The sequence below is a fragment of the Electrophorus electricus genome, chromosome 3, assembly GCF_041902795.1.
Source record: "Electrophorus electricus isolate QZ-2024a chromosome 3, ASM4190279v1, whole genome shotgun sequence".
Taxonomy (NCBI): Eukaryota; Metazoa; Chordata; class Actinopteri; order Gymnotiformes; family Gymnotidae; genus Electrophorus; species Electrophorus electricus.
The window spans coordinates 26,005,355-26,021,832 of NC_137499.1; the positions used below are offsets into that span (position 1 = coordinate 26,005,355).

The 16,478-nt window shown below is 39.6% G+C and overlaps 1 protein-coding gene across 4 annotated transcripts in view; it reads left to right on the forward strand.

Annotated features, from left to right (window-relative positions):
• The first annotated feature begins 3,855 nt into the window (after window positions 1-3,855).
• The window catches only part of LOC113587931 (uncharacterized), a 29,369-nt gene continuing 16,746 nt past the window's right edge, over window positions 3,856-16,478 (forward strand). The window contains exons 1-8 of one of the 4 annotated variants that reach the window (XR_014122704.1): window positions 3,856-3,998; window positions 8,538-8,849; window positions 10,175-10,420; window positions 11,013-11,072; window positions 11,577-11,645; window positions 12,383-12,499; window positions 12,864-14,306; window positions 15,327-15,846. Coding sequence is in view for 3 of the 4 variants with exons in the window: in XM_081710827.1 (XP_081566953.1) it covers window positions 3,950-3,998; window positions 8,538-8,849; window positions 10,175-10,420; window positions 11,013-11,072; window positions 11,577-11,645; window positions 12,383-12,499; window positions 15,327-15,358 (885 nt within the window). In the remaining variant the exon portion in view is untranslated. Of the gene's footprint in view, window positions 3,999-8,537; window positions 8,850-10,174; window positions 10,421-11,012; window positions 11,073-11,576; window positions 11,646-12,382; window positions 12,500-12,863; window positions 15,847-16,478 lie in introns of those variants that run through there. The other 3 variants (XM_081710828.1, XM_081710827.1, XM_081710823.1) reach the window with 3 other exon arrangements.

Sequence of the window (16,478 nt, forward strand, 5' to 3'; positions counted from 1 at the left end):
ATAAGGCCACGGTTGCCTCACTTATTGTTACAGTATTGTTCTACAATAAAATACACTGTCTTTCTGTAAACTACATTAATGTACAAAAGAGCAGGACCGATGCAGAATAAGCAGTAATAATGTGTAGTGCAGATGATGCATAGATACACAATAGTTACTGAGAAATAAATTACTTAGAGTGCAGAGTAATCCAGTTTGATGACTGCAGCAAGAAATGACCTGTGAAAGCGTTGCTTCCTGCAGTGAGGCTAGAGTCTGTCACTCAGTTTACACCTCTGACCCTGTAGTGTTTTGTGTAGTGGGTGAGAAGGTTCTTTACGATCACTGTCCCTGCAGTGTTTAGCGGTTATTCATCATCAATGACACCTTTCCCAGCATCCTCCTCTGCCCCACCGTCTCCACTATATCCAGTTTAGCCCCCAGGACTGAGCAGGACTTTCTGATGACCTTATTCAGTCTGTTAGTGTGCTTTGCTGTAATACTGCTGCCCCAGAACACAACAGCAGAAAAGAAGACAATTGACACAACAGCCTTACACCAAAGGAACTCAGCCTCCTCAGGAAGTGGCTCTGCCCTTCTTGTACAGATTGTCCACATGCCCATCCCATCCCAACTTGTCACCCTGATAGACATGCAGGTACTTGTAGGTGAATTAGGTGAGCAAATGACTTGTAGGCAAATTAGGTTCCCTCCAGCTCCTGTCACCACCTCAGTGTTCTCACCCTGGATGGTGACAGGAGCCAGAGGACACCTAATTTGCTGTTGTGTGTTGAATGGTATCATTAATTTGAGCACCAACAATGTTTATTCCAGTGAAAACCTAATCCAGATTGCATTCTTCTTATATTACAAAAAAATTAAAAATACTATTTTAATGCTTTTGCACCAAAGACTCAAGTGTATCATTAAGATCACGTTTATGGCACTATGTTTTTCCAAGGAACAAACATTTTATTTTGGACTAAACCAAACAGGCAGATGGGTCATAAACATAAGCATGCAGAAAAGCCACAAGCAAATCCATGATCAGCAAACCAAATATGGACCAGAACATACGGCTCAGAAGTGCACAACACAGTGGTGTATATATACAGCCCTGACAATTCTGGAATTAGGTGCAGGTGTGGTAGTGAAGTGTCAGGGCCGAGGAAATGTAGGCAAAACTGGAATAAAACTCGTATACTTGGAAACAAATAATATTCCAACTACATAGTTGTTTAGTACTGTACAGACAACTATATTTAACTATTATTGTCACATATCGCTCACAAAACAAAGTGTTACCAATAGTGCAGAAACTAGTGCTGTGTTCCAAAAAAAAAATGTAAAGAACTTGAAATGGGGGCTATCAAATATAAGAGAGACTATTATTCATATATGGTTCAGACTTTATAGGTTTAAATAGAACTGTGCAATGATCATGTCGTGAGAGAGGGATGCCAAGGCAAGTCTCCACCGCTAAACTGGTCTTTATTTGATGCAATAAACACAAACTGAAAGTATTCAACACGAGGAATAATATAAAACTCATCAAGCTTCAACACAATGAATGTATACATAAAGCTGTGACGTGGGCGGTATGGAGGAAGCGAGAGGCGAAGTTGAACTAACATGTTCTTTATTAGCCATAATCTTTAAAGTATCTACGACAAGTCTAAGGTCCCCGGAGTTGGTCTGTGAGGGGCCTCGCCAGTGATATGAAGGATTTGATAAATCTCCTGTAAAAGTTGGCAAAGCCAAGAAAGCGCTGCAACATCTTGCGTGTAAGTGGTTTGGCCAAGCCCTCAATGACTCCACCTTGCCTGGTTGCATACTCACACGTCCCTCCTGAATAGTGTACCCCAGGAAGTCAACTTCCTTGCAGTGGAATTCATATTTTTCAGCTTTGCACTACAGACAGTTCTGCAATAAGGTCTGGAGCATGGCCCACACATCATGCACATGTTGGTTCAAGGAGGGGGAATAGATCAAAATGTCGTCGATATAGATGACGGATCTTTGCAAGAACTCCCTCAGAACCTCATTAATGTAGGCCTGGAATATCGAGTGGCATGGGTGATATAGCCTGGGCCTACTGGACCCCCATCCAGGGTCTGTGCGCTTAGCGAAGAAGGCAGGGCGATGGCCTTGATACCTAGCCTCTTTGTGAAGCCCTAATCCATGATGTTTCCCACAGCTCATGAATCTACTAGAGCAGAGGCTGAAAGCACACGGCTTTTGTACAACACCTTGACCAACACTTTAAACATGGAACGAGACGGACTCACCATACTGCTGCCTCTTTGTTCTCTTCTCTGCTGCACACCGGCTGCGTCCAGCTGCATGGGCTCCTCAGGAGTGTCGGTCTGTCTGGTGGTTCCGGTCCCATCTCATTGCGGGGAGTTCCGTTGTACCCACCGACGCCTTTCCTGCAGGAGGAGGTCATAGGTTACAGTGAGACGAACCACCTCATTCAGCGTGTTCCACGTGTTCTGTCATTCAGCCTACAACCCATTCACAAATGCGTCAATCTGCGTGGGATTGTTCCAATGTGTTCCCGCAGCCAGGGTCCAGAACTACATGGCGTAGTTGGCTGCAGATCTCAATCCCTGCCTTAGGCGCAAGAACGCTTGCCCTTCCCTGGCGGGGATGGTGGAATACCCTTCGCAGTTCTCTAACAAAAACGGCATAATCGTTCATGAGCAGAGAACTGTATGTGACCAGAGCCGCACCGCATACGCCTGCCTTACCCGTAAGCCTCGAGACAACAAAACCACTAAACTGTTCTTTATTTGACGCAATAAACACAAACCGAAAGTAATCTACATGATGAATAATGTAAGACTCACCAAACCTTAACAACACAATGACCGTATACATTAAGTGATGTGTGTTCACATTCGAGACAAGATACACACTGAGTTAAACACGGACACCACACAACAGAACAATAGGGATTAATGTATAATAGAGATTTATGTGTTAACAAGGAACAGTTACAAACAGGTGTGACATGGACAATCAACACAACAGGGGCGTGACGATAAAGACACATACACACACACACACACACACACACACACACACAGACGGGGAGGAGTCTAGGAGAGGGGGCCGTGCCGTGACAAACTGATGATGATATTCTACACTCTGAATATTAACCAGTGTACTAGAGTTCAGGGCCAAAACAAAACATCCAGTAATGTCACTGTCCACAAATGTACAGATTGTTTTATTATTCTGACCATGAATTGGCTGATTTATCACCAACATGATTCTGACGATAAACCAAATATACATTTTTCTCATCAAAGACTTTTTAATGTGTCTTTAGGTTCACATTTACTCTTAAACAACTGCATATAAAATATAAGTACGACCATGAAGTAAGTACAACTATGAAACGTAACTTGTAAGGTTATACTTTGTCAACTGTAGCTGTAGATACAAAGAAGCCACATTAAACTACAATGAAATAATCTGCTTTAAACATCAGAATACAGATTCCTTTCAAACTAAAGGACCTGTCAAGTCAAAAGGTCTGTAATGTAAAGGACCTGTAATGTCAAAAAGGGAGTATTATTATAATATCATCATAACTGACAACATTGTCTACTTGTAATAGATTGCTAAAGAGTCTGTGGAAAGACTGGAAGTAGAGAATTTGTTTAACAATTTAAATACTTTTACTACTTAAATACTGTAATTTACACATAGGATTCTATCCATTTTCTCTGGTAAGAAAACAGGAAGAAAGCTCTTAGTTCCTCTTTTTCACGCAAAAAGCATTATTAGCCATGTCAAAAATTAGCCAGTTCCATTCTCTCATTGGCCTGCCTTATTTCCTCATCAGGGTGAAGTTGTGAGTAAGTGTATAACCGGAGTGGTGACTGACTGCAAAGTTCTCAAGCAGAAGCTTCAGAGAGATAATCAATCTCTTGGATTGAAGTATTTTTACCACTGTGTGAAAATGCAGGGGATCTTTGGAGTCCTGGTGATGTTCACAGGAGCTGCCATGGGCAAGTAGCACTCATTTTATTTTAACTCATTTTATTTTTGGAATGACATTCTTAAAAATGAGGGTCCAATATAGGAATTCACAAAATGGAAAACAGATTAAAAATGTATATTTTCTAAAACTCACTTTTTATACTTGTGTGCCACTCATGTATTTAGATAAACTTGGTGTTTTATGGGTTTTTCTAAAAGAAATGACAATTCAGCTACACCATTGCAATTTCATAAGATTGTTTTTCAAAATGTAAACGTATTACTTATGTTGGGAGGCTGTGGAAACTCAAAAGGAAGCTTGCAGATAGCCTACTTTTATTTATAGCGCAATAATCGACATTAGCAAACGCAAAACAGGCGAGGGTAATAGCCAGATATATACATCAGGGAATTGCCCACTACACACTATAGAACAGCAATAATACTTCGCAGGGAATAAACGGAACTGGAGAGAATATAAAGCGTAGCAAAGATAAGACACAGGTGACACTAGTAATCTGGTGAGGTTGTGCAGGGGAAGACGGGAGGTGCAGTCATGGACTGAGGGCGGCTGTGTGACAAAGATTTGCCTGCTGTTCTTGTGAGAGATGGACTGGACATGTGCAGACGTACATATATGACTGACTTATGGCATATCTTGATATGAACTTTATGCTGATCATGTAACAGTAAGATTTTTACAGAGTATTTAATCATTGAAAGAATTCGACATGAAGCATTTCAAAATATCAAAATATTACAATTTGTGATACACAAGTCATTATGTTCTAATAATGTTAGATTCATATATTCTATTCAGCCAATACTTAAATTCTATTAAATCTAACAAATTATAGTTATTCATTCTCAGAGTAACTTTGCATTTTATGCTTTATACTGTCGCTCTATAAATTGCTCTGTTGTGTCTGGAATAGTGCATTCTCGAGATGAGTTCATATGGTCAATTTTGGGTGCTTTATATGTAAAGCCTTGCATGCATTTTACTTCCCTTTCATTGCAAATGACAGTATAGTTTAATTCCAAAAATGCCCTTCCAAAGAAGTAAAGGAATATTTTGCCTACAAGGTACTTTGGACAGCTGTGACCATCACTCTGCCTATGCTATTTCATTACAGGAAACAGCAAAGATATTGTATTAGAGCGGTCAGGTCACCACGGTTTCTCCAACTCCAACTGTAGTATTTGTGATGGGAGTCTGGCATGGGAGGCTCTGATCATGATCTCAGTTTTCATTATCCACTGCAAGTTCAGGTTGCAGCTCCCATACCAGACAGTCTGGTCGGGCCACTCTGAAAGATTTGTTTTTAATATCTTCACATATTTCCTCAGTTCTTTGAAGCACAGATAAGTTGCACACTGGAGTCCATTTTAACCTTCAAAGCCTACTGTACACACTACAGTACAATCACTCTCTGCTGCAGGTCGTGTGGTCTGAGACACTGCCGTTCCCATATCAGGCCAGGAGACAGCTGGTCAGACTCTCATGGGAAGCTCTGTAGAACATGCTGAGGAGTGCAGGAGTGATCACCACAGGCCTTCCTGAATTCAACAGCCAATTCAGTTCAAATGTATTTATAAAGTACTTTTTATAATATGTGTGACAGTCCCTGAAAGCAAGAGGAAGAAACCTTGAGGAACCAAGGCTGAAAAGGGAACCCATCCTCCTCGGCTCAACACTAGATGGCTTATAAACCTTAAGAAATGACAGACAAATATTTCCTTAAGTAACATCGTAGGTGTCACCTAATCTGCCCTGGCAGACCACACAGACCACAACATTCATTCGTTTCCCCAGTGCCAATCACTCATTTATTGAATTATCACCTACATGTATCCCTCATTTACTGACACTCTATGTAATTCCCACAGGGTTCATTGCTTGGCACTGATTGTCTGTAGCCACCAGACAGAGACAAAGCTAAACCTGCTGTCTGCACTCTTAAAGACTTGCACTGTTTTTTGCAAAATAAATACTTCTGAGATCATCAATCACACCTTGCTCCTGACTCACAATGACAAACTAAAGAAATCAAATTAACCACCTCCATCTGCTGAAGCAGTGGAGAAGTTCCAGCCTCTGTGCTGAACTAGTGGGCTCAGTAACTAAATTCAAATAGTAAGTTAGCTAAATTCTCGTGTTAGTCAAGCTGTTTTATTTTTTTGTTCAATAATTAAAATTTTATCATGGAAAGCTTTCATGAAATCAGTACTGCTGTGTGCTGCTGGTATGTCTTATTCTGTTGGTAACTGCTTCTTAGTTTAGATATTGCACTAAATGTCTGTAAACTGTGATAGTAATACATTATTCTTGATGTTTTCAATCAAAAAGAAAGGATATTGGATACACTGTAGAAAGCATCCTTTTGTACTGTATAACTATCCTTCCAAACAGAGTGGAGGTTTCATACCTTAGTCAGACACCCTTGACATTCTACCTCGCTGATATGTTGTTTTAGCATGTGTATATCATAATTGTACCAAAGGACAAATTGTTTCTATTTTTTCTTACTTCTTAGTAGTACCACTAAGGAGCAATAAATCATTTTTACCACCAAAAATAGAAAACATATATAGAAAAGTAATTCCAATTTCTTGTTAAGCTCACATTCTTGCAGCTCACATGAGATAAAGAATCAAATTGCTTTGTTGTCTTAAAATTAACAAATTTCTGCTCCACAGAGCAGGCTTCTCACATGTAGATGGTCATTTTTAAAATAGAATCTCTGAACAATCCAAGTTAACAGGTGTCAGTATAATGGATACTTAATAATGTGAAGAACAGTTGTTGGAAAAATTACTTATTGCTCCTTTAAAGTTGTTTGACACAAAGCATCTCCATCAAAGTGCTCCATCATATTGTCTAACTCGTTGGAATTAGTCCAAGAGCTAAAATCAGGTCAATCTGGAGGAGTTTCTAGAAAATGACTTGCTATGGAGGACGTTGTGATACATTTGAAACTATAGCAAGAAGATAAACATTTGTTAAGACTAAGGTCTTGGCTGGAGGCAACTGTAGTCTGAGGGAGAATAGCTATGTTATCTATTTTGACGCCAAAGCCAAAATCAAGGTTACCATGCAATTACTGTAGTGAATAGACCCCTACAACTGTTACTGTTTCCATAGAGTACCCATTACTAAATACTGTAGGAAGTGAATAAACTCTTATAAGAACTCAGAGTAAGGTGCTGGTGGCTTATATATTGTAATTAGTGAAAATGACTGAAAATATTTCTTATTTGTAGATAAATCAATTATGTTCAGACAAGGAATTTGTCAGTGACTATCTATCCTACGACTGTCTGCCAGACTGCATTCCATGCTACAGTAAATGAGAGCAGCACATTTGTGGAGTGGATACTGTCCTGACTCAAAAGACCAGGCTTGCCCTCAAAGCTGGACCAATTATCAATCACTCCCACATTGTTTACTGACCATCACTTCGACACCCAGCACTATGGCGACCGTTACCTGCTGTACGATTTGGTACCACATCACATTACACTGGAGTCAGAGCATCTAACTGTGTGATCTCTTTGGTTCTTTTAGTAAACTAGGCAAACCTCCTCTGCTCCATACAGTCATTCATTATTGTTGTTGTTGAGTTCCATGGCTCTTGTGTCATCAGTAACTTTACTGATACAGTTTGAGCTGTACTGGGCAGTACAGTCATGCGTCCTCAGTGTGAACAGCAGCAGACTGAACACACAGCTGTGGGGGATGACGGTGCTCAGGGTGGTGGTGCTGGATATGTTGTTGTCAGTCTGAACTCATGGGGACTCTCAATCACAAAATCCAGGATCTAGTTACAGAAGGCGGTGTTTAATTAAATCTCAAATATCTGTTGCTGAATGCATGTGAGCAAATGCAAAATGAACACTTCATGAGACAATTTTATGTAATAATAATAATAATTATTATTATAATTATAATAATATAATAATTTACTCCAAAATACATATTTATACACAAAATATAAGGAGTTTATACAAAAAGCAATAACAAATCATTACAGGTTGGAGGTGAAGTGAGTGGTAACTGTTCAAAACTGTATATAACTCAGGTTGCTTGTTAGACTCCGAGACATGTGGATCACCACGTCTTTACAAGCTGCTGCCAATTGTCCAACACAGGGCAGCTGAAAGCATTCAGAGGAAAGTGCAAACTGTTCTTATCATCTGCACTCAAGCATCCATGGCTAGTGTTGCTGTGATTGACAGAGTAAAGCTGTGCCACCCAACCAGAGAGCAGGTGTCAGTACTGCCTCCCTGGACTCCTGCCCACAGATGGCTGTGACATCAGGGCTTGAGCAAGCAAATCCATGAAGATTGAGTGAAATGTTTTTCTGGTGCACTGCTCAGGAGCCCCAGATCGTTCCTTTTAATAGTAAAAGAGAATTTATTTTACATTTGATTGTATGTGGTCAAATTAGGTAAATTTAATTTAAATTGATACTCAATCATTAAAGTAGATTAAAGTTGTTTAGAGCAGATCAGATGTTGTTGCATCAAGTTAATGACAAAATGTTCTTGATTTTCTCGCTCTGCAGGTGCTGTTCCTGCTATTTGCAGATTTAATCAGAATCGTACATGTTATGGAACTCTGGGAGAAGCACTGCACCTGGAGCTGGTCCCTGGGGATGAAATAATATTAAACAATAACATCACTTTAATTTTCAAATATAAAAAGCAAAACATCGCAACAAACCTTTTAGATCAGCCAAGATGGCAGTTTATAGCTGATAATAGAACCATTATAATAACCAGAACAGAGAAGAGAGACTCAGGAAGATACACGTTAGACACCTTTGATGCAAAGGGTACTAGTAAAGGCAAATATCATCTCCAGCTGAACATTGAAGGTAGGACTATATCATCTCATGTCAGTTAACAGCCATAGCCGCTGAATTTACAAATGATTTCTTATCATTCCTAACTGGAAGAACACAGCTAGAACTTGTAAAGCAAGTTTCCTTACATTGGTTTGTCTGTATTTTAGGTGCATGTGTATCTTTGTAGTGCAGTTAGTTTTTGATCATTTCTTTGTTTCCAGTGTCCTCGTTCATGAATTCTGTTTTTAAAAATGAGAGGTGATATCTGGATATTTAGTTCATGTGTATAAAAATTTATACATATGCTGTATTTATGTATGTTTGCATAAATTGTATTATAAAGTGCATTTATAGGTTAAATGTTAAAAGCATGTAGCTAACACCTACACCTCATTCAAAACCAGGTCATTCATCAAAGAGACCAACCAAAACTGACACATCATATGTAATCCACTTACAAGTGAACTATTTATGAATGCTTCATGAACTTGGTACTTGGGCAATATATTAAATGTAATATTAATATTATTTGAAGACTTCATGATTTTAGTCTCATTTATTCCCTGTAAAGAAAAATTATGGAGATTTAGTACATTTGGCTTGTGTGATGTAGGTCTACATATTAATTAACAACATATGTAAAAGATATATATATATATATATATATATATATATATATATATATATATATATATATATATATATATATATATATATGTGTGTGTGTGTGTGTGTGTGTGTGTGTGTGTGTGTGTGTGTGTGTGTGTGTGTGTGTGTGTGTGTGTGTCTCACGGTACAGCCCCTCCCCCCAAACGTCTCCCTGTGTGTGTGTGTGTGTGTGTGTGTGTGTGTGTGTGTGTGTGTGTGTGTGTCACTGTAGGGCCCCTCCCCCCAAACGTCTCCCTGTGTGTGTGTAAGTGTGTGTGTGTGTGTGTGTGTGTGTGTGTGTGTGTGTGTTTGTGTGTGTTCGTCTGTATGGCCACACCCTCCTTGTGTTTCACACCTGCTCCTCATTGTGTTGTGTTAGCGTGCGTGTATATAATTCTTGTGTTTGAGTTTGTGTGGGTCAATGTTTGAACCCAATAGCCTGCGTGCTATGTTCGTGTTGACGTGTCTCAATAAACTTATATGTTTGTCCTACGAACTCGTCCCCACATCCTGCTCAGCCTCCTCGTCACAATATATAATAGTGTATATACAATAATATTCCAATTTTACTATAACTCATGAATATGTCATTAAAGCTTAATGTAAGTGTCATTATTGTAAAGCAAAACTGATATTTCTGTTTAAGGATCCTGTTAGAATAAAACATCGTCTTTATTCTTTTAAATTCTGTTCTCTGTAACCTGCAGCTGCAGTGTCCTCAGTAGTAGTGAAGGATAACTGCTTCTCCAGTGAGAGGAGGACAGTGTCCTGTTCCTCTGAGGGGGACCAGCTCCACTTCAACTGGACTCTCAGTGTAACCAGAATCACACATCTACTGGATGATGGGAACAAGACTCTCCTGCTGCAGAAAGAGTATGATGGAAATGTCACCTGCCATGTACAGAATCATGTCAGCCATGGACAAAGTTCTATTCTGCTACACCAGTGCCCTGGTAAAGCTCACTTTCTTTAAGCTTTGATATCATCATGGTAAAAGCAATAACAACAATAATGATGCAGCAATGATAATGTTACTACTCATAATCTTCAAAGAGAAACTCAGTTACTCACCATAAATCAATCATGTCTGAATAGAAACCATCACACAACACTGTCTAGTTAAATGTCTTGTTCCTTTAAAAGAGTACGACAGCAGTGCCCTGCTGCCATCTTGGAGATCTACTTCACTGCAGAGTCTCAGTCCAACACAACTGACTCTAATGTTGAAAGGCTTGACTAACTGGATCAGGTGTGTTCTATTAGGGTTGGAGGTAAACTCTGCAGGACCAGAGTTGGGCACCCCTTTTCTAATGTGACCCAACCCTGCTGGGCACCTCAATGACCAAGTAATTCAAATTTAGTTCAGTCCTTAATGTTGGTAGTGGTGCTTTAGGTGTTAGTTAAGACTTGCTAATACAGTCTGCAGGATGGTAGATCTCCAAGAGACAGACTGGACTGACAGTTATTAACAGAATAGCAGAATGTGTGTTTAACACTTCTCATAGGAGTGAATACTAGTGATACTCCTCTGATGTGCAATTCCAGGAACTTCAGCTGCAGATCCCACAACAGCGGTGAATGTGAGATCATCCGGCATTGGTATTGGTAAGTCTACCAGTAACTGATAACAAAACCCTCACCCCCACTCAGAATCCCACCTCAAGCATTTATGCCCCTCATATACATTTGAGTAAGTGAATAGTTCAATAAATATAGATGGCATAGTATCAAATATATCTAAGTACAATACATTTCATATTTCTCGAAATGCTAGATAAGTGTATTTCTCTAGCTCCTGATCCCTTATTTCAGGAAATTAGGTAACTGCAATCTATAGTCACCCTTTCACGTACTTCTGTTTAGTTACTTGGTTTCCATTCAAAGCACGTGACAAAGCTCCTCATAACCATATTATATCCATTATTCTGTGTATTGTGTGTAGTTCAGGACTAAAATATTAGTTTGTATTATCACTGTCATCATTGTTGTTGTTACTGTTATGGATATTTTAAATACTATCTTTACCCATAATGCTTGCTGTGCCTACAAAATCTGGACTGACTGTTAATAACAGAATAGCAGGATTTGTATTTATAATACTTCTCATAGGAGTGAATACTACTGATAATCCACTGATGTGCAATTCCAGAAACTTCAGCTGCAGCTCCCACAACAGCAGTGAGACTCACCTCGTCATGCCTCATTTACACATCTCATTTCTGAGTTTTCTGTCTAGATGCCATAGTATCAAATAAATCTAAACCCAGATCTCATGTTCCTTAAAGTGCTAGATAAGGGTAGTTCTCTCAATCCTGTTATCTGAGTTCTCTGAATGTTTGTAAATTAAATCTACAGTCACCCTTTTTGCAGTTTCTATTCAGTTACTTGGTTTCCATTCTAATCACATTAGAAAGCTCCACTTCACCATATTAAACCAATTATTTTAAATTCTATTCTCTGTCATCTGTAGAAATAATGATAGATATCACAGCACATACACTACTATTCATTATAGTGGACTAGATGGTTTTAAGTTTTTAGATAAATGCTGTATTAGTGTGAAACCCTCACTGACAAATATGGTGGAAACACAAGACACAAAAGTGTTGCTGGGGCCAAAAGTGACAGTGTGATATTGAGAGATAAGTTGCACAAAATATATTCTGACAAAAGTGGTAACTATTAAAGTAGCCATGAACAGGGTAAAGAATATATATTATGTTCAGTATTTACAGCATATTGTTTTATTGTTTCATTACTCTCTCTCCCTCTCTCTCTCTCTCTCTCTCTCTCTCTCTCCCCCTCTCTCTCTCTCTCCCCCTCTCTCTCTCTCTCTCTCTCTCTCCCCCTCTCTCTCTCTCTCTCTCTCTCTCTCTCTCTCTCTCTCTTTCTCTCTTTCTTTCTCTCTTTCTTAGCCATGAGGAACATGGTGTTTCTCTGTGTGTGGGTTTTGGAGATCATCACCTTGCTGTCAGTGCTGGGAGGCTTTCACATCTACATCAAAATCAACAGCAAACAGAACACAATGGAAGGTAAGAACATCTTGTAACACTTTATAATAACAGGCCCAAATAAATAACCTAATCCAATTGTTTGTTAAGAATTATGCATATTTATAGAATTGTTTTAAAGACACATATAGTAATCCATATTGTAGCTTTTATTAATGCCTAAAACATTTATGTAATTATAGCAATCATTACCAAACTACTAAGAAATGATCATGTTACTGTTTTTTAGTGCATTATATTATAAATTATACAAGTTAGAACCAAGTAATGTGATTGGATAAGAGTCTTTCCATGAGTGTTGATATAGAGTATAACAGCACTGGAATTTGAACTATACATGTATCACTCCACTTTTCATTACATTAATGATTTTTATCTGTTTTAGATCGTAACAAACTTTGGTGTTAGCTCATCAGAATCACAGTTACAGTCAGGGACATTTATGTCCCTGGTTGCACAATAAATGGAAGGTTAAACAATGACAAACACCAATGATTAGACCGGACCCTAAATACATGCACGATAATGACACAAAATGAAGAACATGTGTGATACAAGGGGAGGGCGTGCCCATACAAACGAACACACAAACACACACACACACACACACACACACAGAGACATCTGGAAGGAGGGGCCGTACCGTGACAGAGCCCCTCCCCAACGCCGCAACTCCCAGCATGCCAGCCTATCGGGTACGACCCCCAGACCAAACAGCGAGGCTGGAGGACATAGCAACCCAACAAGGACCAGGGCCAGGAGGACTGAGAGGAGGAAGACAGGGACCAAGACGACGACAGACACAGGGGTGGACACACTGACAGGAGCAGGCACAGACACAAAGGGGGAGAAAGTGACCGGCACATTAAGTGTGACAGGGACGGGTACATGAACAAAACCACACAAAGGGTTGGGAAAAAGTCTGGGGAAGCTGGCAGGAACCCCAGCCTGTCCCCCAGTCGTCGGCTGGGTTGAAGTCAGACCAGCCTGTGGGGGATCGCCCTTCGCCAATTCGGGTGGCAGCGGTTTTTCCAGCTTTGTGGCAGACACCCCAGGAAGTGCACCAGCTGTTTTGCCTGTCTCTGTGGCGGGGACTGGTAACGCATCCTTCTTGCCTCTTTGAGGCTTGCATGTAGGCACTGGAGCTCTGGGGCTGTGTGCCGTAGGTGAGGGAGTGTCTTCAGATGATGACGACGCCACCTCTCTGCCAGACACGCGGGGCAGCTTGCTGACTCCAGTGCCTTGGGCAGAGCCTTGGGGCACCGGAGGCTCATCGCTCTCGGAATCTGCTGACCATGTGTCATCACAGAGGAGGGATCTTCATGGAAGGCCTCCTCCACCTCCATTGCTGGACCTTCCAGGCTGTCGACCTCTGAGATCGACCAGAGGCTGACGTCGTGCTGCTCCGCACTCCGACCGTAATCCCCGTAGCCCTCCTGGTAGTCCCAGTACGGATAATAGGACTCCGCAGAGTCCGAACCTGGATACCGGTCTTAATCCGGTAGTCCGTCGAGGGTCTATAGGACTCTGCAGAGTCCAACCCTGGACTACACTCAGGGCTCCCCCAAAATCCTCCAGGGGCACTCTCCCCTGTTGTAGTAGTGAGTGTACCCAAGAGTATGGAGAGTTTCCCCAAAAGGGCTGGGGAGGAGCGGTTATACGTTTTCTTCCCCTTCTTCTCCCTTTTGTCTTCTTTCCAGACATCCTTCTGTGGTCTGTGTTTCTATAATATCGGAAGCTAGAGAGGACGCAGGAATGAGCAGACTACAACAAAGTGATGTTTACTGACACAAAACAACAGATAATGTAGCACACAAGCTAACGCAAGGTTAAATACCAACAAACACCAATGATTAAACAAGACCTTAAATACACGCACGATAACAACACAAATCAAGGAACTGGTGTAATACATGGGGAGGGTGTGGCCATACAAACACACATACACACACACACACACACACACACATACAGACGTCTGGGAGGAAGTGCCGTACCATGAGAGCTAGTGTGCAGGAAAATGTTTTGCTTGGCAACAGTTGAGTTGTGTTGAACGAGCCTAACAAATGAACAAATATGCAAGCAAATCAAAATATATTGCTTATAACTGTTAAAAGTTTAATATTTTTTGATTCACAAACTAAAATAGGTGTACATTATAATTCTTCCATGCTGAATTTTAATTTGTTTTTAGAATTTTTCTATTACCCATGGTAAGTGAAAGCAATTAAAGTGTCCATTAACTACATATTACTAATTCATAAGTAGGGCTACTTAAAATATGCAAAAAGATACGTCTAAAATGTACAGTGTATGATTTCTCCATATACTTGACCTCAGGAACGTGCCTCTTTGATGTTCGGCAGTAGTCTGCCAACATAGAGGTGATCCACTTGCCTTGATACCGCTTTTCCATTCTATACATGATGACATACAAGTATACTGGAACAGAAAAACTATCAGTGAGAAAGAAATTGCAAAAATAATTGGATTCATATACATAATAAACAGGTATTTTTTGCAAAACCATTGTTGACCAGTTTATTCACTATAACAGCACTCCCTCTCATGTTATACTGCTTAAGTGTTATTTAGATTCATATTTACTATGGAACATGCTCATGTTCAGAAACTGACCTGTGCATCATCATTTAGAGTACCTGGATTATGATGTAGAGGTAATAATGATCAGTATTGATAATTTACCAAACACTGTAAAGTGGCATCAATGTCTCACCTTTTCAATGTGATACATGTTGGATATTGTTTGCTTTGTGTGAGATCTCACTGATTTTTTGCCACCATGTGATGATGAACATGTTTTCTGCTTCCACTGTAATGCTCTCAGGTAAAGAACAGCAGATGGCAGAGGCTCTGTAGATCAACCTGGACCAAGAAGTGAAGCAGAACTCCACCAGATGTGTGTTATAACAACCACTAGATTCCACAAACTCATCTAAACTGAAACACCAGCAGAGAACCATAAATGAAAGAGAACACATACATTAACAGAACATGGTTGAAGTCGATTTATTCAGCTCATTCAGGACATTGCAAACTTTAATTCATTGTGAAAACTGCCCAATCCATCATTAAGTAACTTGATCAAATAACAAAGTGATGTAATCTCATGATTACAGTTTAATCGGCATGAGCTCTTTTGTATTTGTATTTCCAGAGCCTAGGCTGCATTTATCAGCCGTTATGTCATAGAAGGCAGTTCCAACGTGAAGGGTCCTTCAAATACAGCCTAGAAATGCCTCCTACATTCAGCCTGAGTTATCCATAATTCTCTGCGCATGTATGGTGCACACAGCACAAAAAGAAAAAGTTTAAATAGAAATAAAAGTCTAAAAAATAAAAAAGTTCCACATGTAAGTTACTCTGGGTAAAAGCAACTGCCAAAATGCCATGAATGTTAAGGTTTGGACTAATATGTTATTTTATTCTCAACCCTTTAATGTCCTCTAGGATTTTTTAGTGATATTCTCTTTTTTTTTTTTTGTCTCATCAATGCAAAAGATGAAATTAATTGATGCCAACTATTTGCCCATTTAGGGCTCTGCCTTATCTGTTTTAGCAAACACAACTTTGCACAAACCAGATCTACATCAAAAAAAATAAAAAATTACTGGCAGAAAATTTTCACATATGATGTATTCAGAATCTGGTGTTCCACATCTGACTTTGATAAAGCAAAAGTTCATTATCTGAAAAAATGTGAAGACTTTTTGACTATTGAAGGTTCACATTACCCACTAGAGGGCACTATACACACTATGATTTGTCAAGTGATCAATAGAACATCAAAACATTTTTGATGAATGCATTATGTATAGTATATAGATTCTAACACTGATACTTTTAATTTCTGCACATTAGAAAGTGTCTGTATCTCATTTTTCTCTGTTTAAAATGTATGCTTGACTGTTTAAAATGTTTTATTAAATTCTTAATTCTTTCCCTATTAATATTTATTCATTTAAAAATCTGCTTTATC